The 23,543-nt window shown below is 34.7% G+C and overlaps 2 protein-coding genes across 3 annotated transcripts; one reads left to right on the plus strand and one right to left on the minus strand.

The window, feature by feature from the left end:
• Positions 1–292: 292 nt before the first annotated feature.
• Positions 293–13,866, plus strand: LOC115976074. 2 transcript variants are annotated; one of them, XM_031097170.1, is made up of 18 exons: positions 293–404; positions 494–590; positions 681–734; positions 830–882; positions 1,574–1,607; positions 2,221–2,311; positions 3,646–3,737; positions 5,125–5,199; positions 5,670–5,761; positions 6,738–6,867; positions 8,245–8,334; positions 8,733–8,798; positions 10,378–10,469; positions 10,592–10,657; positions 10,765–10,831; positions 12,166–12,254; positions 12,651–12,777; positions 13,415–13,866. In XM_031097170.1, exons 1-18 carry the CDS (start codon positions 346–348, stop codon positions 13,457–13,459), a joined length of 1,419 nt encoding a protein of 472 aa, XP_030953030.1. In that variant the 5' UTR covers positions 293–345; the 3' UTR covers positions 13,460–13,866. The 2 variants fall into 2 exon arrangements, with proteins under 2 accessions (XP_030953030.1, XP_030953040.1); XM_031097180.1 differs by lacking the exon at positions 5,125–5,199.
• Positions 13,867–19,426: 5,560 nt separating this feature from the next.
• On the minus strand, positions 19,427–22,698 carry LOC115972226 (G2/mitotic-specific cyclin S13-7-like). Its single transcript, XM_031092811.1, has 9 exons — positions 22,565–22,698; positions 21,496–21,610; positions 21,344–21,398; positions 21,007–21,237; positions 20,793–20,915; positions 20,464–20,712; positions 20,195–20,356; positions 19,920–20,101; positions 19,427–19,724 (listed from the first exon to the last, which is right to left on the minus strand). The coding sequence occupies exons 1-9, from the start codon at positions 22,599–22,601 to the stop codon at positions 19,580–19,582; spliced, it is 1,299 nt and encodes a 432-aa protein (XP_030948671.1). The 5' UTR covers positions 22,602–22,698; the 3' UTR covers positions 19,427–19,579.
• Positions 22,699–23,543: the final 845 nt, after the last annotated feature.

The following is a 23,543-nucleotide window of genomic DNA, read 5'->3' on the forward strand; positions in this document are numbered from 1 at the left end:
TATCCAAACGTATTATTTAAACAACTCACGTGAATTTAAAAAGAAAAAAAAAAGTCCTATAAAGAAAACTTCAAAAGTCTTAAATAATAAATGTCACAAACCGCGAGAATGGAATCTGTAATTTACCAAAATTTATTTTAAAAACAAAAACACAATTTTACACTAGTCGGGTCAGGCTTTACTCGGCCCAATCCAACTAGATATTGACATCCAGGCCCAGCCCATCCACAGTTTCGCGCCCTACAAAATTAATTGGCGGGAAAAGAACGAGTGGTTGCTTTCTTCACTTTGCTTTTACTCTTTTCCAAAATTCCGAAACCGAAAAATTGCTCTAAGCTCATTTCCATGGACAAGTACTTGGTACCTATCAATCCCTCACCTCAAAACCCTAATCCCATTCCAAGGTACAATCACTCTCAACGCATCTTCTTCAATTTTTGTTGTTTACCAAAATTCTCATTTTTGTTTTGTTTTTGTTTTTGTTAATTCAAAGGCGCCGATGGAAACGAACCGCGATCGAATTGAACGGCCGGTTCGAGCCGAAGTACCGCCACGAGATCTCCGGTTTGCTCATGCAATCTTACTCCGAGGTTCTTCTAATTTTTTCAATTGACTTCCAAATTTTTGTGATTCAGTTGTCTTTAAAATCGCTGATTTATTTATTTATTTTGGGGAAAAAGATTGGGGCATTTCCGCATTCGTATCATATCGACGGCTTTCCGTGTCAAACGCATGTAAGAGCACAATTGTTTATTTTATGTTTTGATTGATTAGTTTTGTTAAATAGTGCTTAAGAATTGTTTGGTTTTTTGGAATGTGGAATTTACAGATGAATCGGATTGGTAATGGATCGAGTTTTGTCGGCCAAGTGCCAATTGGAAGGTTTGTTTTTTCTGTTCTATCTTGAATTAGGTCAAAACTCGATTAAATATTATGAATTCAAGTTATAGTCTTTTAAGGGATGCAACAGTAGTCATGCTCCCGTGTAGCATGAGATGATGTTAGTTTAATTTTAATAGCTGCTGCCAATGCATCATGTTGTTTTTTGTATAGCTTATAGCGGTTGTGAATTGATAGTAACTTTAATTCTAAAATAAAGTAATCGTTTTAATGTATGCCATTACTTGGTAGAGTAATTGTTTAATTCACACATTACAACTTAAAATAATGGAATAGTTATTTGTAATCGTTTAATTCAAGTAAACTCGAGTAATAATATCAAATAAAGTAATCATTTTCACAAGTTACAGCTTTCTAATTGTTTGATTGATAATGTCAATTTTTGAACCCGACTAATGGTATCAATTACCAACCCAAAACTAACTTTGTTGATTGAGGCATTGAGAAAACTTATACATTATTTTAAGTTGTATTGTGTGAATATATCTCTTTCTCTCTCTCCTCTTTTAGTTGTGTTTAATATAACACCGTATAGCAAACTCCTGCTGCTTTTACCCTTTACGTTGTGTAATAATGGTGCATTGATGCTAGGACATGTCTTTTGCTCCCCCACTTTCCCTATATTCTCTGGTTTCATGTTTATTGTGTTTACATGTTGTGGTTCTTTTTTCAGGCAAGGCATCTCTGCATTGGAGTTTGACAACAAGGTGATTACCACCGAGTCATAATTTTTTAACTCATGACTTCTGGATTCTAGATTTTTTTTCCTCTCACTGTTTCTGTTTCATTTTAGTTTACATATATATATATATACATACACACAATTTCACCATTTCTCTTTCATTTTTATTTTACACATATTTATACATATACATACACAATTTTAATTTTGCGCACAGAAAAATTCATATTCTAAATTTTGTTGGATGACTGTCATCAAGTTTCGTGCATGCCTTTTTTATTTTATCTTATGAGCAAACTTTAATACTGCTCTAAAAAAAATCAATCTCTACATCTGCTCTTAGTTGTGCTATGTGTCAGCTCATGTCATGAGAATATAGCTAAAATACCATTAAAAGAAGCAGTATTTTGTTTGTTTAATCTCTCTCTCTCTCTCTCTCTCTCTCATAATTCATTTAAGGAACTTGTGAATTGTTTTGCAAATGACACTTAGAGGTCATACCCAGTTATGCACCTTCTAATCATCATTCTCTTCTAGATATAGGCTGAGTGTTGCATTCATACCTTTACTTTTGCTTTCATTTACTTGTTTTCAGCTTGGGGGTTTCACCTTTTTATCTGTTATTCACTTTATTGAAGGGGATATATTTGGTATCAGTGACAAAATCAGGGTGTTTAACAGTACATGACTTTGAAGCTCTTTATTGCCAGAGTAATAAATCATTGCTAAGTAAGTACCCGCACTACAACTTGCTTTACTGTTTCTCTCACTTGGCAAGTATCTGTTTTGAGTTTTGAGTCGTTTGATAGATTTAGAGAGCGTTTGGATTCGGCTGATAAGTCTGCATTTGCGTTTTGTTTGCTTTTTTTTTTTTTTTTTTTTTTTTTTTTCACGCGTTTTTAGCTTTTTGAGTGCTGCGGTTACTGTTCATGTACTGTTCAATGAACAGTAACCGCAAATTTTGACTTTTCCAATTTGTTTCAGCCAATCACAGCACATTGTGTACTGTTCACGGACCCACAAATTTCACTTTTCAGCAACTTTTTCATTAAAAATGGGTCCCACAATACTATTCACACATTTAAAAATTATTTTGCTACAGTGTTTTTCAGTTTTCAGTTTTCAGTTTTCAGTTGTATCCAAACGGACCCTTAGGCTATGGACAGATTTGTTGTGAAATATATAACATGATTGAAGTACACTTGCAATGCAATCTAACACTAATAGATAGGCATGCACACACAATATATAACTAGTGTGTACATCAGAGTATTTACAATACTTTGATTTTACATGTGGTGGCTCAGATGACAGACTGGCAATATTCACTTGATTTATTTTTTATCTTTTAATATAGGAAAAATAAAAGAAAATATAATCTTCAATATTCTTAGTGTTTATGGTTATGATATGCAATATTGAGTAAGTTGTTACAGTAAGATGCATGATTCTTCATTTTGTTTCTCATGTGGTAAATGTGCATGTTTAATTTTTTATTCAGTACCTTCACTGTGAATGCTCTTTTCCTTTTGTGAAAATTTGTAAGTGCTAGAAACTAATATACTCATATATGCTGCCTTTAGAAATTGAAAATGACAGCATCATTCATTCTTGAAGCAACATCACTTTCCAGCATTGTCACATGTTTGAAGGTTGCGTGTTCAAGCCCTGCCAGGACCATTTTCTCATTTATTAAAAAAAAAAAAAAAAAATTTGTTCATTATCTTTCCTTGCATATTGAACATGTTTGTCAGTTAGCACCTAAAATCTTCCTCTGTTGCTAAGTTTTTTCTAAAATATGAGATGAACTTGAATGGAAGTGCTGTTAACAAGAATGTCCCTTGGCCCATGCATTCACAAAATCTTGGAAAATCTTTTCTTCATGTCTTGAGTTTCTTATAGTTACTGCAGTCTTTCTCCGTTTAGATATTTATATGTATTTTGACATATTGTAAATTATATAAGTTTTGGTTACTATCTCTTTGTAGTGTACTTTAACAATAAACTTAATTTTACCTTATATTAATTATTTCTTTTTTAATTTTTATAAAAATCCCTTGTAGGCTCAAAGGAAGATGAAGCTAAACATTTAATGCACCTCTCTTTAAATAAACAACTTGATGTTGTCCGCTGGAATTGTGCTAACCAGGATGAGGTATGGATTCAACTGTGCTTCTATTCACTTATTTACATTTGGAATTTATATATTATGGATGCTACATTCCAGAGCCTGCTCTAGAATGTTGTTGTTCTTGCATTAACTCTGAGAGCTTGTGGTATTGGAGTTCACTTTTCAACCTTTGTGCAAGTGATATGCTTGTTGATGGAAATTTCATTGAAGTAGATGAATACATCACATGTTTGAAATTTTCACAATGCTTCCATGATATCAACCTGACGTTTGAAATTGTATCTCACAAAAAATATCATTTTGGAATTTCTTTTCAATAAATCACTAAATCTTTCAATGCATGCTTGTTATATCTGTGATTTGATTAATCTTCTATTTTAAGTCTATAAATGCTATGCGAATCTCTTTAACTCTTTCTGAAGTAGGCTAATTAGTTACCTTATTGAGAAGAGACCTTAATGAGGACTTCATAACTTTTTCTTTGCCTTGTTTTACTTAGATTATTATATTTCTAACCTTCAACTGTACGCAACACTTCAGCTCAACTCAACTACGCCTCAGTCACTACTAATTTGGGGTTATCTCTATGGATCCTTTTTCCAATTAATTGGAGATTGCCACTTGTATCTTTTTCTGCCATTTGTTTTAAGTCCTCCCACCCCCTCTTTTTACGTGTCTGTGAGCTGGTATCTGTGTCCTTGTTGATGCATTAAGTTTGGCTTCATAAGTACAGACCTGTCACATTTGTCTCTCTAGTCTTTAGAAGCTTTCTTAGTTTCCAAGACCTTAATTAAGTAAGTCTTCGGCCTGCATGCATTTAAACATTAAGAGGATTGGAATTTCAGAGGCTATTACAAATTTTGTAATTGTCATTCACATTTATCTTTCTAGTCTTCATATTTTCTATCTTGTAAGGATCAGGTTTGTAACACTGTTGTGGTTGCACTTCTACTGTGATCAATTTTAGTTTTTATTTTAAGTCAAATCTTCATCCTCAACTTAGTTATTCTCTTCCTTTCTTATTCTTAGTTCCCTTGTCATTCATCAACACTCAAAAGTGTTATCAGTTATTTTGTACAATCAAGGCCTTTTTATATTCAATATTTCGAGAAATGAAAAATAGAATCTGAACTTCTACTTTCATGCTTGGCCTACAAGTATTATGTGCTGTTTGTATTGAGTTAGTAGTTATGAGTGTTAGGCTTATCATTTCCTTAGTGTTATGAATGATATTTCTTATTTGGAATTGAAAGGAATATATGCTCTCTATGATGCTTATAGTTTGAAAATATCAATCATATTGTTAAATGTATCTGCTGTTTTGGTTGATTAACTGTCTTGTAATTGTTTTGTGTCAAGTTTCTCATGGAATTTTAACCTTAATATATATCTTCTTTGTTCACTTCTTTAGGTTGCTTGCACATCCATGAAACGTAATGAAGTTCTTATTTTTGACATTGGTTATGTCTCTTCTGAACCAGTGGAAGTAAGTCTTCTCTTATTATCTTTATCTTATGTGTTTTCACCACAAATCTCTCCCTGGAAGCATATATTCTAACTAACTTCAATAGACATTTAAGTTCTTGTGGTCTCTATTTTCCCATTGCATTACCATTGAAACCTCCTTCACTGTAGATTACTTGATATGCTGATTACTTATAGCATGTAAATTATCCAACCTTTTTTTTGTTAGAAGGTAACATATACCCCACACTCCACACTGCATACATGCATGTGAATTTTTCTGAAGACAACATAGGGGACTCAATTCCAGGACATGCAATTTTAGTTGGCATAAAACTTTGTCTGGTGCTTTGAAAGTATTTGATGGCTCCATAGAAAAAAATAATTTTTGATGTCACCTTTCTGCCTTCTTTACTGGAGATTCATTATAGAATATCCTTATTTTCAATGTATATGATGACAATGTTTATTCATTGTTCTTTGTTGATACAGGTATTAAGAACCAGACAAGCTGTCACTGTTCATGGATCTGACAGTCATAAAGGTCTATCTGATATAGCTTTTACTTCAATTGATGATTCAAGGTTGGTAAAAGAGGTTGACTTAAGAGAAGACAGTTTTCTTGCTACACTTGGATAATGGACTTATGAGAGAACAAACTTATAACAAATTTGTAGGGGAATCTTTCTAATCATGAGGTCCATACATGCAACTCAACATATGTCTCTTTCGATCTGAATGTTTACATAGATTGTAACTCTCCTGTTAGAATTAGAGCAGGGAATTTACAAGTCAGATGGATAATGGTCTGTGTTTTCTTGTCATGTGATTCTGTCTTTAAGTTCAAAACGTAGATCTTATGATATCTGAAGACTGCTTTTGTGAATAATAGGGAAAAATTTAATTTTTTATGATTATGTAATTTTCTTTGCAAATACATGTTAATGCAGAATCACTTGTTAGAATACGTTAAACAATTTTCTGGTTTGGCAGGACTTTGCTCTAAGGCATGTTTCTCCCCTGTACTTTGGTGTGCTTTATTGTCTATTATTGAAACTATGTACTAAGCTCTTTATACTAAATCATTTTCTAGCTCAATTAAAACAGAAAGAGCAGCAATTCTTTTAATGTATTTAACTTGGATGCATATTGTAGGGTGGGGGATTATCGTTTACAAGATTTTCACTTTTACCATCATGTGATGGCTGATCGTGGTCTTCATATTTTGGTGGTGTTCATTGACCTTGATGTTAAATCGAGATTGAACTACTAATCAATCTCATTATGAGTAATAAATGTTGTTGCAAGGGGTGTGTGATCCATATTGGTAAACTTAACATGTCAATTGCTTTAAAGGCCTCAAAACGTAAAGCATGATCTAAATTTGTAGTTTGATAGATAGTAGTCAATTGTGTTTTTTATGTTTTCACATTTCAGAGTTGAGTGTAAGATTTAATGTTATTCCTTGACCTTGTATGTGGCTTCTTCAGTGACTCTTGTTTGTATGTTAGTTGGCCTTTCTAATAATATACTACTCTTCTTTATGACCATGTTCAATAGGTTACTTGCTTCTGATACATCTGGTGTTATCAGTGTATGGGACAGAAGAATGAGTATTCTTCCATGTCTCGAACTCACAACTAATTCCCATAGCACTGTCAATAGCATTGAATTAAATGTGGAAAATCAGGTTAGTTATCAGTTATCACAACCTTCTTTGTAGTAATTTATGTTACACATGTGCATCTTTATTGTATATTGTGACTTTTATATAATGGACTTGGAGCATTACGATGTTATCTTATATTTTTAAGCTACATTTTCTGCTTTCTGTATTCTATAAATTCTTATCAGATTGTTCAGCAAGCTAGAAAATAGAACTAAGTATGCATATTGTTGAGGATTTTATCTTTTCAAACTTGTGTTTAAGGTGCTTCGAAGTGAGCTCTAGGTCTAGGATTAGCCTAGGAAGAGTGTGGTCATGAGAGTTGACTTGGATGCTTTCCATAGTTGTGTAGTAAATAATATTTCGGGGCATTTCTTTTGATTGATGATTTACACATGCACCTAAGGTGTCTTAAACCCATGATCTTACTCTCCACCCTATTCTTATGGTTCGAGGAGGTGCGAGTAGAGCCAAAGGTCATTTGCATATCTATTGGTCATATGTCTATAACGAGACAGCATTTTTTATCTCCCAATTGGTTTGACCATAACAAGAACAAGAACAACAACAACAACAAAGCCTTAGTCCCAAATTAATTTGTGTTGGTTATGGATCCTCCACAAGATAAGTCATGGTCGGCCAATTGAAGAGGCTCACATATAAAACTTCTCAAAATGATACCAAGAGTGGGAGATTCAATTATCTGAGGTTTATAAGTTGAAATTTCACCTCAATCATCAATAGGTGTAGCTAGGGCATTTATAGCATGACCTACATAGTCTCACTTACTGGTATCTTAGCAGTTTTTCATGTTGCTTTTATAGAACTTCTTTCTTTTCTCATCAAACCGTCAGCCATTAATACAACACCAAAATTGTTTGATTCCAAATTCGAGGCAATGTATTTTCTACCCTCTTCAAATTCTACCAATTCACCCACCATTAATTCATCATAACTTTCCTCGTATTTTGTGATTTCTAGTGTGAACCAAAACAAACGAAATCTATATTTCTATGCCTATGTAGAATTCACAAACTTGCATGGTAGAAATGGGTGACAAATTATCATCTGGTTAAAGGTCTGCTTACTCTTAGTGCTGTCTATACTCATTAGCTGATAGTTTTTGGACTAGATGGCATCTCTTTGTTCCATAAGTAAGGGATGGAGCGTGGAGGTTTTAAGGGGTAAGATCACTAGTTCAATCTTGTGTGGGTCCTTGAGTTGTCCTTACCTACCATTAAATTGTTGTGAATGTACTCATGCTATTCTATATCAACTTGGTATAGTTGTCAATAAAAAGAATATGCATGTGTATTTTCATGCTTTCATCCCCTCAAGTTGCATTGCATTTTGTTGCTAAATTGTATACACCTTTGCAATTACAATTTTATTTATTTGTAGGTCATTTTTGGAGCTGGTAAGCATGGAGTTATTTATATGTGGGATATTAGAGGAGGAAGGGGATCTGCTGCTTTTCAAAGTCACAAAGAGGTATAGTTAAGTTATTTTCTTTACACAAGCTTATTACAAATTGGATCAGCACATGAAACAACTGGCAAGTGGTTAGCATATTTTTAACAAGGACAATATTGATATTTTATTTCCTTTGAGTTGGCCAGTCAGAAATTATGTCTCCAACTCCATTGTAACAATTCACTTTGCTTGGAATATTTTGTTTTGAGGGTTGCCATGTAGGGCACACCTGACAAAACTTTCAAAAACTTTGTCCATCTGTTATTTGAGTTTATGATTGCATTTTTCACCAGATATGTTAATTTTTATAATAATTAATTTTTTCTTTTATCTGTTACTTTGTGAAATCACACAGCTTCTTAATATTGTTGTGAATACTCCCTTGTATATGAGTTTCTGATTTTTTTGCCATTCAGGTATGTCATCCACCACTAACATCATTGAAGCTAGCATCAATGCTAGAAAAAATTGAGTCTCTGAAGGTATCATAACTATTTTTTATGCTTTTATGTGTTAATTTCACTATCCACTACGGATTGCAGTGATATTATCAATAAATATAAGACCCCAATACTTCTCTGTCCACATATTTGGGCATGCACATTTGCTTTCCTATGGATTTTCATTTCAAGATGACTTTGAAATGCTCATTATTTGTTACCAGGAAATTGAATTTAATATTCTTATTTTTGTAATATCTGGTCCATTGTAAATAATTAATAATTTTTTCTTTATGTACAAAGGAAAGTCTACTTTCAGTCTTCAATTTGTATGAGATACTTAAAACCTTCATTATGAAATATTCATTATTTCATAATACTTATTTCATTCTGTCTACCTATGCATTTAAACATATGCTCAATCTTTATCGACAAGTGCATTGATTAGTGTATAATTGTCAGAGTTTGGTGTATCTTTCTTCTATCATTTCTTAACAACAAGAATTAATGATCTGTAACCATCAGAACTAAGTAATTTGACTTGCACTATATATGTAAATATTAACCACATGGCACAAAATTTCAGAACTGGACATTTCTTTGGTGGATCTTGTGTATGGATGTTGATTAATGTGCCACAAGGATAGTCAAATTATGAACTCTACTATTTACATGTGATATAGGTTGCTTTGGTTTGCTCAATGAGTAGATGTATAGGACAAGCAGGTTTCTGATTAATTGGAGGATTTTATGCTTACCTACACTATGCAGTGAGCCAAGAGCCTTGTAGCTTGATCACATTACCTGATTCTTTCAATATGAAGAACTTGGGTTCAAATCCCCCTCCCCTACATATTTTAATCAACACACACACACACAATGTGGTAAGTCTTTTTGCTGTCTAAATGCTAAATGACGAGTCTTCAAATAAATTAGTCCTCTCTAACTGATTATGTCTGTTAAATATATGTCATAGAGTTTATTGTCTATATATATAATTTGAATATTTGTTCATCATTTTTTGCCTCAATGCCTTTTGCACTACAGTCACCATGTATCGTGCTTGTGTATAGAGAAAGCTTAGATTTCACAGCTTGTTTTACCTAATCATTTGAATAAACTAGGAAGCTCAGCCTCTCTGATTCACCAATGTGTCATGATCTACATTAATACAACACCTGTATGAATAATTTAAAATTTTCCAAACCTCTTTAAATTTCAAAAGCAATAAGCAAAACCAAAGTCTGCTTTGTTTAATATTCTAGTTGTTCTGTAAGAGAAATTACATATAGTAAGAAATGATGACGGAAAACTTAACAGAATTTAGCTTATCGGTTTTCCTAAGAATTTGTGTTACCTTATAAACTACTAATAAATTTGATGAATGTCTATTATATATGTGTTTATATATGAAAATAAAAATTTTGGTTAATTTGCAAACTGATAATTTTAAAGATACTGTAAATGCATTTGTATTAGGAAATATTGGTTTCATTAACCATGGAGCGGTTCATTGAATATTAATTATAAGGGTCTTACTTTGTGAGTTTAATACTGGATAAATATCACCTTTTGCAAACTCATAGTTTGCCCTTTCTAACACGTTGCCGTTATCATGCAGGCACAGTCCCATATCGTTTCAAAGGAAATACACTCTATTGATCTTGATCCGTCTTTCCCATATCAACTGGCATTCCATCTTGATGATGGCTGGTAGGTCTGGAATTGAATCTTATTTTTCATTCTGTTTGTGTATTATGTTATCTTATCATGTTGGTAGGTTATTGAGTTGGTAATAGTTGACAATAGTTCATTACCAATATTACTAATTGTAGGTCTGGTGTTTTGGATATATACAACTTTAAATTATCACATGTTCATTGCCCTCCCCCAGCTTGGTTGTAAGTGAATTTGAATAAGTTCAATTGCGTTATACTTTTAATGTCCCAGGCATCAGCAACTTGCATCTATTAACTCTATGTTTTTTCTCTTGATTTGGAGGGGTTAGAAATGATTCCAACACTTCATCTGATTTGTTACATCTGAGGAAACCATCATGGCTACCCACATCTTCGGTAAGGATCGTCAACCATTGGCTTAACCTCATTCCACCTAGCTTCTTATGTTGTTTTGACTTGAAATAAACGAGTTTTAATTTAATGTGTTGCATATCAATAGTGCTGTTAAAAAACAGAACTAGTGAAGACAGCATGTAATTAGATTGTCAATCCACTTGCTTCTTTAAAGAATGTGTGTGTGTGTGTGTGTGTGTGTGTGTATTGGTCAATAGCCCTTCGTTTTGTGACAGTGAAAAAGTGGATACATAATTTATTTGACATTGAAAGAAAGAAATCAAAAGTGGAATCATAATTAGCCAACAAGAAAAATGAAATTTTTAGCTCTGGTAGAGAAATTATGAAACTCGAATACAATGGTTTTAAGAATCACTGGAACAAAGCAAAATTGTTTGTGCTGTGTACTTGTCAGCTTCTGGAATGATTGCTGTCGGTTTGCCACTAAATGATTCACCATACAGTCTTGTTTAGAGGCTGTGTTGGTTCAAGTACGTAGTGACGCTATGTAAAAGAAGAGCAAAAGGGAAGAAACTTTTTTTTATAATAATAAAAGTGCAATTATAATGTAAAACTTAGTTTGTTTTATTCTACACAACGGTGATAAATCTCCTACATATGGACTACTACATTAAGAAGCAATGAGTCTTCCTATGTCCTAGAACTTCCCTGGGTCTATACTACATCTTAACCATTGATAATGATTTGTACAAGGCATAAAGTTTTGTTTATTGGAGCACCTTGGAAAAAAAATCTTCTGTATTAGGTTAATTCAACTATATGATTCTTTAGTGACAGGCCTATTTTAGACAAAGCACTCAACCTTTTCTTTTTTGGGCGTTCATGGCTTCAGCATGGCTCATCTGACTGATAAGTTAGAATATGTGGAGCCCAAGCTAATTGCAAGCAGTTTGCTTATGTGGAATGAGCCCATCAGTTTTTACTTTTTTTTCCCCCTTAAGTAAGGAGGAGAGGATGGAGTTTATAGGCATAATTCCAAGCAACCTCAAAAGGAGTACTGTAACTCCTGAGGTTGGGCACTTATAAACTTGCACTCATTCTCTCTCTTTAGCAATGTGTAACTAAGTCCACAGGTCCCAAAGCTTTGTTTTTTTTTTTTTTTTTTTTTTTTGCTGCTAAGAAAGATAGGATGGAGTTTACAGGCAATAATCCCAAGCAGTCCTCAAATAGGAGCAATTTTCTCAAATAAGAGCTGTTACATACTAAGTCAGTGGTTACATTGTGATATCTGTTTCTCTAGGATTTATTGATAAGTAATTTTTCTCCCTTTGACCGAATCTTGAGGTAAAATATTATTCTGATGTCTTCTGGTGCAGATTTATGCAGTCGGGTCATCATCTGACAAAGGCATTCATCTATTGGATTTCTATCCTGATCCAACTTCTGCCAGCCATGTAGAGCACAGGTAAGAAACTCATCACCATGTTAACCTTTGTAAAGTGACTACCTGGTGTTCAAGGGGCTAAATTGGGATTTATGACCTAATTTGCTAGCGTGGGTGCATCTGCATATCTCAATGTAATGTATCATCCACTTTAGATGATAAGTTTATTTCAACCCAAGTGATTGAATAAGGGGGTGTGCTGTGTGTTTTCCTCAAATGATTCTGCAAATATATACTTCTATTTAGCTCTATTGTCTTTATTTGGAAATAGATACTGTCTTCTAAGGATGATCAAGCTCTTTAAAGGGACTAGTAGATGTATCTGCGTGTTTGTTGTGTGTGTCCATGTGCGAATGTGTAGGCATGCCTTCATTTTCTTTCTGTTTTAAAATATTGCTTAATCATTTTTTGTTGTAGTGAAAATATAGAGAGCTCTTCTGGGATAAACCATCAAAAAAAGCAAAACAGGTTTGTTCCTTTGTCTGAAGGTGTTACTGCATGTGCTGCTCACCCCCTCAATAGTACCATCATAGCTGGGACAAAGGTTAGTAGTCTAGAGGAACTGCTTTAATATTCTTTCTGTTATTAATATTACAAGTATGCCTCTTCTTTAAAGGTAAAAACGAAAAAAAAGAAAGAAAAAAGAATCCTCTTTAACATAGCTTCCTGTCCTTCAACTCATAGACTGCTTGCTGGCTCTCTCTTTCTTCCTTAGCTTCTCTTTGAAAAGCACAGCATATATCATTATTTACTCAAGCATGAAAGTGGGAAGAATATTTTACCAGTCCAAACATGCATGCAAGCACACTCAATAATTGTTCATGAATTTACAAAAATAAGCAAAATCCCAACAATTCAATTATAAAAAAATTATAAATAAATGTACTACTCCCTAAAGGCTTACCGAGTTACTGTACAGTGTGAGCATATTGCAGACAGTGTTAACCCTCTCCACTGGGATAGGCTTGAAGAAATTTCATTAATTTTAGCCATGCCAAAGAGAAGTTTGACTTATGACACGTGTTTATCTGATCATGGATGTAAATGAGTTGTAAAAGCAAGTGAACAATATACTAAAAAGAAGTATATGTTTTATCAAGAGTTGACATGATTTTTTTTCCCTGATTTTGTCTTCCCCATTAATGAATGGAGCCTGACTTTTGATTGATGAATGATTTCAGCACTCATCTTTGCTCGTGATTTCCCAGAAGCCACAATCATTTTAAGTTAGATTATTGTCTAGGCAGTTGTGCTGGACTGGAGACATGTTCTATATCCTCTTATTCAATCAAGCATGTGAATACGTCCACGGCAAGAAACATCAGCTGAAGCCATTAACATTGGAATTCCAAAATCTTACAGAATAGAATACATACAAAAAGGGGATTGAATCCTGACTCTTGCGGATCAATCAAATGGTCTTTCAAGGCAGTCCATGAATCTTTTGTAAATTAAGCCCTTCAGCTCAAGTGCATTGTAAGGTGTAGCAGGTCATTAATATTTTGTTAATTCAATGGTCCTTGCTAGTGATTGCCGTGTGCTGTTCATCTGTAATCTGGGTCTATTTCTATATTTAAGGTTCTCTAATGGTCCAAAAATAGAATTGTTTCCATTTGGGGTTGATTTTCATTAATGATACATTTTCTTTATATAATTTTTTAATAGAAAATTATGTATTTTTAAGAGAGAATTGATAAAATTTGCGTGCCTGCAATTTGGCACCAAAAAAGAAAGGGCAGCGTTTGTTACATAAACACCATTTGGCACTCAACCTTGGCTTTTTTGGGCGTTCACGGCTCATAATGGCTCATCTGATTGATAAGCAAGAATAAGCGGAGCCCAAGCTAATTACAAGCAGTTTGCTTTTCTGGAATGAGTCCATCAGTTTTTAAGAGAGAATCAATAAAATTTTCACGACTACAATTTGGCACCAAAAAAGAAAGGCAGTGTTTGTTACACACATTGTTATACACCTTTTTTTGAACTGAAATCGTGATACATGATTAAATCACGTCTCCAACTCACAATTTCAGTATTAAAAAAAGGGTCCGGTTAATGTGTGCCCTTAGGGCACACATTAAGCTATCCAATTTTAAAAACATTTTATCGGAAATTGAAAAAGCTGTCAATACTTTTTCAATTCCCGAGAAAATATTTCCAAATATAGGTGACTTAATGTGTGCCCTTAGGGCACACATTAGTAAAATCCTTAAAAAAAAAGTGTAATAGCATGTGTATAACAAGTTTTATGCAAAAAGAAATATATATGGTCTTTTCTGTACTGCTGTACCTAAACTCCCCATAGCACTCGTGGGAATTGTGTAGGAAGAAGAGGACTTGTATGGTACTTGACTTTCTAGAAATCAAGTACTAGGTAATTTTTTTTTTTCACATTTTTTTTTTGTAAATTTTATATTATTAAGTGGATTATAAGAGTGCGTTTGGATTGGGCGTTTTCTGCCCAATCCTGCGTTTGCGTTTTTTTTTTTTTTTTTTTTTTTTTTTTTTTTTTTTTTTCACGCGTTTTGGGGCGTTTTGGGTGTTGCGGCTACTGTTCATGCACTGTTCAATGAACAGTAGCCGCAAACTTTGACTTTTCAAATTTTTTTGGACCAATCACAGCACATCGTGTACTGTTCATGGACCCACAAATTTCACTTTTCAGCAACTTTTTCATTAAAAATGGGTCCCACGATACTATTCACACATTTAAAAATTATTTCGCTACAGTGTTTTTCAGTTTTCAGTTTCAGTTTTCAGTTTTCAGCTGTATCCAAACGGACCCTAAATATTTAAGATAATAATTAGTAGTTAGATTGTGGATTGTAGAGTAGTTTTTATTTTATTTTATTTTTGTATAATACTTTACTTTTAAGAAATCAAGTACAAGGTAAATTTTTTTTCCACTTTTTTTTTTCTTTTATAAATTTTATATTATTATATGGATTATAAATATTTGAGATAGTAATTAGTATTTAAAGTGTAGATTATGTAGTGATTTATCCTTATCTTTTTTTTTTCCTTTCTTTTTTTATTTGTATGGTACTTTACTTTCAAAAAATCAAGTACTGGGACGGTCTATTTATTTTTACAAATTACCAAAAAAAGAAAAAAAGAAAAAGGAAAAGAATTAATGCCAATATTGCACTATATTTGCACACAAACAAAGCAAAGCAAAAAATAGCAGAAGCGTCGATAGAAGGATCCGAACTTGCAAAGGCATAGCCCTACTTCGGTACTACCAAAATGGTCCTAATATGGCCGGTATTTTAACCAGCACAAAATCATTGTGTTTTTGTACCGGTTTACCTGCTAGTGCGGTAAATTCATTGTACCTCTCATATTTGAGTCCCATCAACTTGTAAAAGAGGTACTCAATTTCATTCAAACAAAAAAGAGGGATGCTTCCCCCATCTCCTTCACCCAATTCCAAAATAGAAGAAGGGATTGGAGGAGATGGGGGATACTTCCCACCTGATTACAAGAAATCCCAGCTAACAAACTCATAGGCAAGAGTCTACCGGTCTCAAAACATGAGCTGCACTCCAAAAAGAAAAAAAAAAGATTGTAAAAAGTTAGAAACAAATCATCTATGATCAGAGCTATAGACCAATGGGGTAGGATGATAGAGCAACTTATCTAGTTTAGAACATTGAGAGCATCCTCTTCTAACACGATGGAGGAGAAGCTTGCATTCGAAGCTGCTTGCAACATAAAGAGCAGATTGTGAGCATCCAATGGAGTGAGTTCAAGCATTTTTGAGGTATTCAAAAGAGGGGAAACCTATTGACTGATATTCATTGGGCCATTCAGAAAGAGACCATACTATTTTTGTTATCGGGTAGCGTAAGAAGAAATGAACAATAGATTCCTCTTCCTCCTTACAAAGAGGGCAGATAGAATGAGATTCTAAATCCTCGCATATATGGATAGATTGTGTTATGTACTATGATACAATCATAACTAGTGAAATGCCTCATGGCCTTGTAAAGGGGACAAGCCCCGTATAATTTTGTAAACAGCACACAATGGAGCTTGCGAGATAAAAAACCATACCCTTGCATATACGGGTGATGTACTCATAACTAATGAGATGTCTTATAATTTTGTAAAAAAGGGGTATGCTCCAAGTCTTGGGAGGGAGTTGCATACTATACTATATGCTTGCAAGTGTTTACTTTTTTTTTTTTTGGTAGAAAAGGAATGTATTAAACACTAAACAGAAAACAAAGATTCAAGACAGAGCCTGTTTACAGCCAGACCACAGGCATCAGCCTCAAGAATATGAGTAAGGTCCACAGGCGGACTAGGAAACACAACATAATCACTATCAATGGAAGTGCCTAATTTAGCTAAGAAGTCCACACATCTGTTGGCTTCTCAATAAACATGTCTAACTCTCATTTGGGGGATTTGGGTAGCCAAGTACTTGCAATCGTCCATAATAGAGGATACAACAGTATTGGAATAACTTTGCAAGTTAAAAGCATCAACAAGGGCTTTAGCATCTAACTCAACAAGGACAACTTGTGCTTGAATTTGTAAGCAGAGAAGAAGACCATCCCGGAGAGCCCAAAGTTCCACCATGAAACTAGTAGTGGTCCCGATCTTTCTTGCAAATCCTATTACCCAATCTCCATTGCCATCTCTGATTAAACCTCTTCCTCCGGCCATCCCAGAACTTCCTGCTGCCGAGCCATCTGCGTTTAGAGTCAGCCACCCATCCCTCGGCTTCTCCCACCTTATACTCTTCAAGATCAGCCTTTTAGTAGTTAATTGATTACAAGCACGGAAAAAGTACTCTGAGGCACAGTCCAAGATTTCTTTTGCTAGATTGGGGTTCAGGTTTTTATTCCTAAACACGAGCTGGTTCCTGTCCTTCCAAATCATCAAGATAGCGAAAAGAAAAACCTGGTACCATGGAACTTGGCTTGACCAAAAATGTTGTCCAGATTTGGCATTCGATCTGAGCCACTCCTGTAGGTTCTGGTTGGAAAAGAATGCATCTGTAACTTGCCTACCCAACTGTTGCCAGATTCTCTTACTAACAGGACAATCACGCAGTGCATGTAAAACGGACTCAACTTCTCTATGGCAGTAGGGACAATTGGCCTCAACATGAACACCTCTAGACATTAGGCATTGATTAACTCCTATGCTATAGTGCATACATTTCCAAACAAATGTTTGAATTCTCGGCATGGTCTTCAACTTCCAAATCCAATTACCCATGAAAGGAGCATCCCCTCTAGAATCAGTGGTTAGTAAATAAGCATTCTTAAGATCAAACTCTCCTCTCGGAGAGTACTTCCAAGCTAGTCTATCATTCGTTCTAGTGGTTAAAGGGATGGGCGTAGCTTTAAGTTCACTAATGATTTCACTTGGAAGGGTCATCTACAGAATATTCCAATTCCAGGTGCCTGCACAATCTACAACATCCTTAAACTTTAACTCAGATGCTTCCCGAGACAAAGGGCCATGAATAGTCTTCCTAAGCGGGCCGAGAGTAAACCAACTATCTTCCTAAAAATCAAGCTTGCTTTCAGAGCCAGGCAGCCATCTAATTCCCTTTTCAAAAATATCTTCACCATGCTTTAAGCCTTTCCAAGTTTTGGAACTTGGGTAGCCTGCTAGCATTTCTGGAACTTAATCTTTGATGGTTGCAATATTTCAGACTAAGGACTTTAGCCCAAGGGGCCTTAGTTTCAGTGTAAACCCAACCCCCCTTCTTCCTTCGGTCTGGTTACCTTCTACCACCCCACTCAGTGCATTTTTCCCTTGCTCTCATCTGAACCCCATAGGAAGTTTCTGTTCACCCTATCAATGCCTTCCAAGACTTTTGCAGGCAGCTGGTTGCTTTGCATCACATAACCACCCTTCCCGCCATGGATAAAAGATTGGCCTTTCATCCCGCCAACTTGCTCTTCACTCTATCCAACACAAAATTAAAGTCCTGGTTGTTGCCCCCTTTATGCTTGATGGGGAAGCCTAAGTACTTCCCTAAACAATCCGTTTGTTGAAAGCCAAGGATATCACTAAGAGCCTCCTTATCACTTGGGTTGATATTTGGAGAAAAATAGACCCTAGACTTAGCTTCACTCACAGTTTGCCCGGATAGGCTACAAAAGGTATCAAGCACCTCCCTTATGGCGATACAATTTTCTGCATTGGCCTTTGCAAAAAGCATTAAGTCATCCGAAAAGAATAAATGAGAGAAGGAAGGGCCACTCCTAGAAGCTTTTATCGGGCACCAAACTTTGGCTTCACATTTTTCCTGAATGAGTTGGCCCAAAAATTCCATGCAAAGAATAAATATGTATGGGGATAAAAGGGTCTCCTTGCCTTATACCTCTGGAAGGGTAGAAAGGCTCAAGGCTTCCCCCGTTGAGCAGGATCGAGGTAGAGACCGAAAAAATGCAACTCAACACAAGCTCAATAATATTGTCTAGGAAGTTGTATCTAATCAACATATGCTCTTTATGAAGCTCCATTCAAGTTTGTCATAGGCTTTCTTTAAATCAATCTTGATCGCCATATACCCTGCTTTTCCATTGGCTTTCCCCATAGTATGGACTATCTCATGGCAATGATTGCATTGTCCACACCCCTTCTACCTGGAACAAAGGCCGTTTGACATGGCAAGACAAGCTGATCAAGGAACAAAGTGTTTACTTTTTGATGGTGAGGCTTGTAGTGGCTTAAAAAAAAAAAAAAAAAAAAAAAAAAAGGATTTAGCAAAACCCTGTAGCATGTAACAACTATGTGTACCCCCCCCCCCCCCCACCCCCTACCTTCAATCCCAAATGACCTCTAGTTTGTACTGTTCACATTTCCTTCCGTTTGTGAACGTGAGGAAAGAAAATGATCAAAGTTCTTGAAGAACAAGAATTTGACTATAACTCTATCGAAGATCAGCTTTAGCTATCTTGAGTTTTTTCTTCTGAATTCTGATGCCTGTTTCCTGGGTGATGATTTCGAAGATGAACAGACTGACCGTTGCCTTCAACGATGAGGGATTAAAAACAACCACTAAACTATACTACAATCAAAACTCAGAAGCCAACGGATACAATAACTAATAGTTGACCAGAAACCATTTTTTTTTTTCATGGCAACAACTTATAGTTGACAAAGAAACTTGTTTGTGATCAATGGTGATTTCAGCTATGAATCAGTGAACCACAATCAATACATTCAAAAGAATGACAGAAGCTATGTACATTAATCAAGAAAGACTCCAAAAAGCATCCAACACAATAAAAGAATTTGAGATCATTTAGTAGAAATCCAATTACAACACTACACCATTAGGCTACAAAAACCAACCAAGATATGAGATAATATCTTCACGTGGATCTGGCCAGAAGACTTTTGGGTGGAGGGACAAGAGCAACAGCACCCCTGTCTGAACATGAGTATTTCCCATATACCACCTTCAGCTTACTTTCTGCAGCAGCTGAATGAAACTCAACCAACAGTTTGGCACAGTCTCTGTAAAATCACATACAAGAAATTAGTACTTTATTTGTTCTTTCTTTCCTCCCCCCCCTCTTTTTTTTGCCCAAAATGGCACTCTAAAACAAAGTTATACAGGCATACATAATGCCATAAGCTGCAAATACCAAAAGCGTGTATAATTCTCACCTGCAGCCTGCAGGTGAGAATTACAAAGAAAAGAGAACTTACAGTATCTGCTCTTCAGAGTAGCCTGAGTAGTGCTTCAGAGTTTCACTCCAAAAAGGGGTCTTGTTGAGAGTGCAGTGTGCGGCAAAAACGGCTGCAGCAGCAATCATTGAAGGGCAGTACAAAATGGTTGTTGGATAATGCATAAGACCCAGTTCAGCTAGAAAATACACCATATTCTCCATCTACATCAGCCACAAAAAGAAAAAGACCAGTCAAGGCTCTGCTACTCAGTGAAAAAAATATATATTGTGAAAATCAAAAGCAAAGTAGAATACCTCCAGATCAGGTGCAACAGAAGCTTTGACATATCGAACCAGAAAGACATAAGGTGTGGGAACTGTCAAATACCACTCCAACTTTTCCAAAATTGCTTTCTCCATGACAAGTATCTGAGTATCAGGATAAGCATAGTCTGATATGCAAACCAGGTCATCAACCTGTAAATTTCCAAAACCCCATATCAGAATAAGTTTTAAAATGTAATGAGCAGGAAGGCATGAAAAATTTCAGCTTAACATAATTGTGAGATAAGATTGCTAGATACCTGTAGACAGTAACTTTCTTCATATTTGCAGGCTAAGAGCATTGAGCTCATGCCCACTAATTGAAGTTCTCTCCTTGATACAATCTTCTTGGAAAGGTACCGGTCAACTATATTAATGGTAAGGTAGAGTGTTTCAGGCGTGAGTTCGAATCTTCTATGAACGTCAATCAACCAGTCTATGAGAATAGACCTCATCTTCACATTGATGTCTGGCTGTGAATTCATGTAATCGTGTACTCGGCTCTCATCCTGCATCAAAAATTTCCATTATAGCAATAGAGAGAGGAAATTTAAATTAGAAATAATGATTTGATGAGACTAGAAAGTACTTCTGTGAGCTTGTAAAACTTGTAGATGTCATCAACATATTCAGCTACTGCCAAATCATCATTTTCATCTCCCATATCAATGTTCACAATCTGATCTTGCTTATCTGTGACTCCACAAGCAACCTGGGGGAAATCTAATTCAGTAAACACAATGAAAAACAAAAAAGGAGTAAAAATCTCTCAAAACATGTGGCAGAAGAAGACGACCGATCACCTTGCTTCGAGCAGTGAGGATCGCAGTAAGCGTCTTGATTTCCTTCCTTGAGGACCGTTCCCTTGACTTTCTTCCACTGACAGATTTAACCTTTTCCCCTTCAGAACTAATCACGACTATACTCTCGGGTTCAGGCTTATCAATTGCCTTCTTTTGAGCTTCTGCTAACTTCTTAGTACCATGCTTTCTGTTAACTGCTACTTTATCATCCACAACTGCTACAATCGGGTTCTGCAGTAATACATTATTTAATGGATTGAGTTGGTATGGTATAGTTTCAATTCTAAGTTTTTTTTTTTTTTTAATAGGAATATAAGCAGTTGACAAAGTTTACTACCTTCTTCTTCTCTGCTTCAGCTTGTGCATTAGCCAACAGTTGTGCATGATAGCTCCTGCAAGGTCAAAAAACTCATTCAATGAGACATGCACACGCGCACACACAGAGAGAGAGAGAGAGAGAGAGAGAGAGAGAGAGAGAGAGGAGTTAACCTCGTAATGGGGCGGTGTTTTGCTTCTGCAATACGAACCACCTCTTGATTGCCAATGTCTCCTAGAACTCGCCGATTCCTTCGTTGTCCTTGGTCATTCTTTACCTTACCTTCCCCTAAAAATAAAACAAGAAATTTTGGAGATTCATTAACATGGAATGAAAGAAAATTAAACTAGAAGAAACAAAAGGCCCCAAGGCAGCCTGAGCCAATAAGTAAACTAAAACGTCATAAAGACACTGAGATCAAAAATCATGAAAATTTTCAGTATAGAGAGACCCCAACCAATCAATCTAGGCTGTCACACATAAATCATAGAAAAAAAATAATAGGCTAATCATAACAATCACAGAAACCCAATACATCCAGATTTCAATAATATGAAGAAAGAATGTAACAATCATATCTACATGAACTTCCCTGCCCACTTGATCAAAACCAATAGAAAGGGTTGGATTACAAGGAGCCACAATCCATCAATTAAAAATTAAGGAAAACCACAAAGCCTCCAAATGAAAATCAATGGATCCAAGCCTCCAAATGTCTATGAAGCACCCTAACCCATCTGTTTGAAGAAACAAATAACACCCACAAAAAAAAAAAAAAAAAAAAAAAAAAACCCTGTTTCAAGACTCAATCTTCTTCTTTTTTTTTTTATTTTTTTTATTTTTTTTTATTTTTTTTTTTTATTTTTTATAATATGCAAAGCCCAATCTTGAAAAAAGTAATGTTGTATACAATAACCAGAACAAACCCAGTTGCAAAAGAACACAAACTATACAATAAAAAGTAACAAAAGCAACCAGATTTATATGAATATAAATTTACAAACAGTCAATCAAGAAAACCCACATGAGATTATCATAGCAATAATTAATAAAAGAAACTAAAAAGAACTAAACCCATTTGCAAATCCACAAAATTTACAATAAAGATAGTAAAATGAAATCAAAGCCTATATGAATCCATACACCATCAACCAATAAAATCCACAATCAAATAGAAACAAAAAAATAATAAAAAATAAAAAACGCAGATCAAGTTAAAACTTAAAAAGTAGTGTGACAAACCTCTGGGTTGTGGTGGAAGAACTGCTCTTGCTTCCATTGCCGATTCTTTGTGATTTTCTCTGAAATTATTTTCTGGGTTTTGCTTTCAGACCCGTTAACCTCTCTCTCTCTCTTGCTCTTTATGTGTGTGGTTTGCTTCCTCAAGGGCATATAAGGAAGCTATCGAATCGATGTAATTTACCCCTAACGGTCATATTCTCTTTTCTTTATTTTGAATTATGACCATTTGATTTTAATGGACATTGATCGTACGGATGAAAAAGAGAGTGTGTATATTATAAAGAACTAATTACCGCATTAAAAAAAAAAAAAAAAAAACCTCAAGTAACACTTCTATCCAAAAAAGTATTTAAAAAAACATTTTTTCTATCTTTTTCTTAAAAAAAGAAAGTCTTTTATGTTTTAATTAAAAAATAAAAATAAAATAAAACACACAAAAATATCACACATTACCACGTATATTTTATATTATATTGCATTAGTATGGTTCCAAGCATCAACTTTGACAAGGTTCGGATTAATGGTTCATTAATTCTATTATCAGATAAATTGTTGGATAATTAGAAAAAAAAATGCAATTGTTGGACAGCTGGTTTTTCTTTTCTTTTCTTTTTTTTATTTTTATTTTTATTTATACAAGACAGTTTGTTATATTCCTAACTAATTTTGTTAATATTAAAAAAAACTAAAATTTGTTAAATATAGTATTATTGAATTAAGTATGTGATATATAAAAATAAAGTACATATATAAATAAAAAGAAAAATTAACATTTCATAGGCAAAAATAAAGATTCATATGAGCATTCTACTATTAAATTTATGCTAGTAGATAGTTAAAACAAATGGGAGTATATATATATATATATGTGTGTGTGTGTGAGAAATCTCACATTACAGACAAATGGACAAATAGTATGGTGGATAGAATTTAGAACCTCTAGGTTTACAACATGTTTTTGAAGTTCATTGAATCTATC

Source organism: Quercus lobata, chromosome 1 (assembly GCF_001633185.2).
Source record: "Quercus lobata isolate SW786 chromosome 1, ValleyOak3.0 Primary Assembly, whole genome shotgun sequence".
NCBI classification, from domain to species: Eukaryota; Viridiplantae; Streptophyta; class Magnoliopsida; order Fagales; family Fagaceae; genus Quercus; species Quercus lobata.

Excerpts from the sequence above, each read along its gene's own strand:
- LOC115976074 (XM_031097170.1), top strand. The coding sequence starts at position 346 with ATGGACAAGTACTTGGTACCTATCAATCCCTCACCTCAAAACCCTAAT. Across the intron at positions 405-493 it reads AACCCTAATCCCATTCCAAG|GCGCCGATGGAAACGAACCG; the intron begins GTACAATCACTC and ends GTTAATTCAAAG. Across the intron at positions 8,799-10,377 it reads AAAAAATTGAGTCTCTGAAG|GCACAGTCCCATATCGTTTC; the intron begins GTATCATAACTA and ends GTTATCATGCAG.
- LOC115972226 (XM_031092811.1), bottom strand. The coding sequence starts at position 22,601 with ATGGAAGCAAGAGCAGTTCTTCCACCACAACCCAGAG. Across the intron at positions 20,357-20,463 it reads AAGAAAGTTACTGTCTACAG|GTTGATGACCTGGTTTGCAT; the intron begins GTATCTAGCAAT and ends GGAAATTTACAG. Across the intron at positions 20,102-20,194 it reads CTGTTGCACCTGATCTGGAG|ATGGAGAATATGGTGTATTT; the intron begins GTATTCTACTTT and ends TGGCTGATGTAG.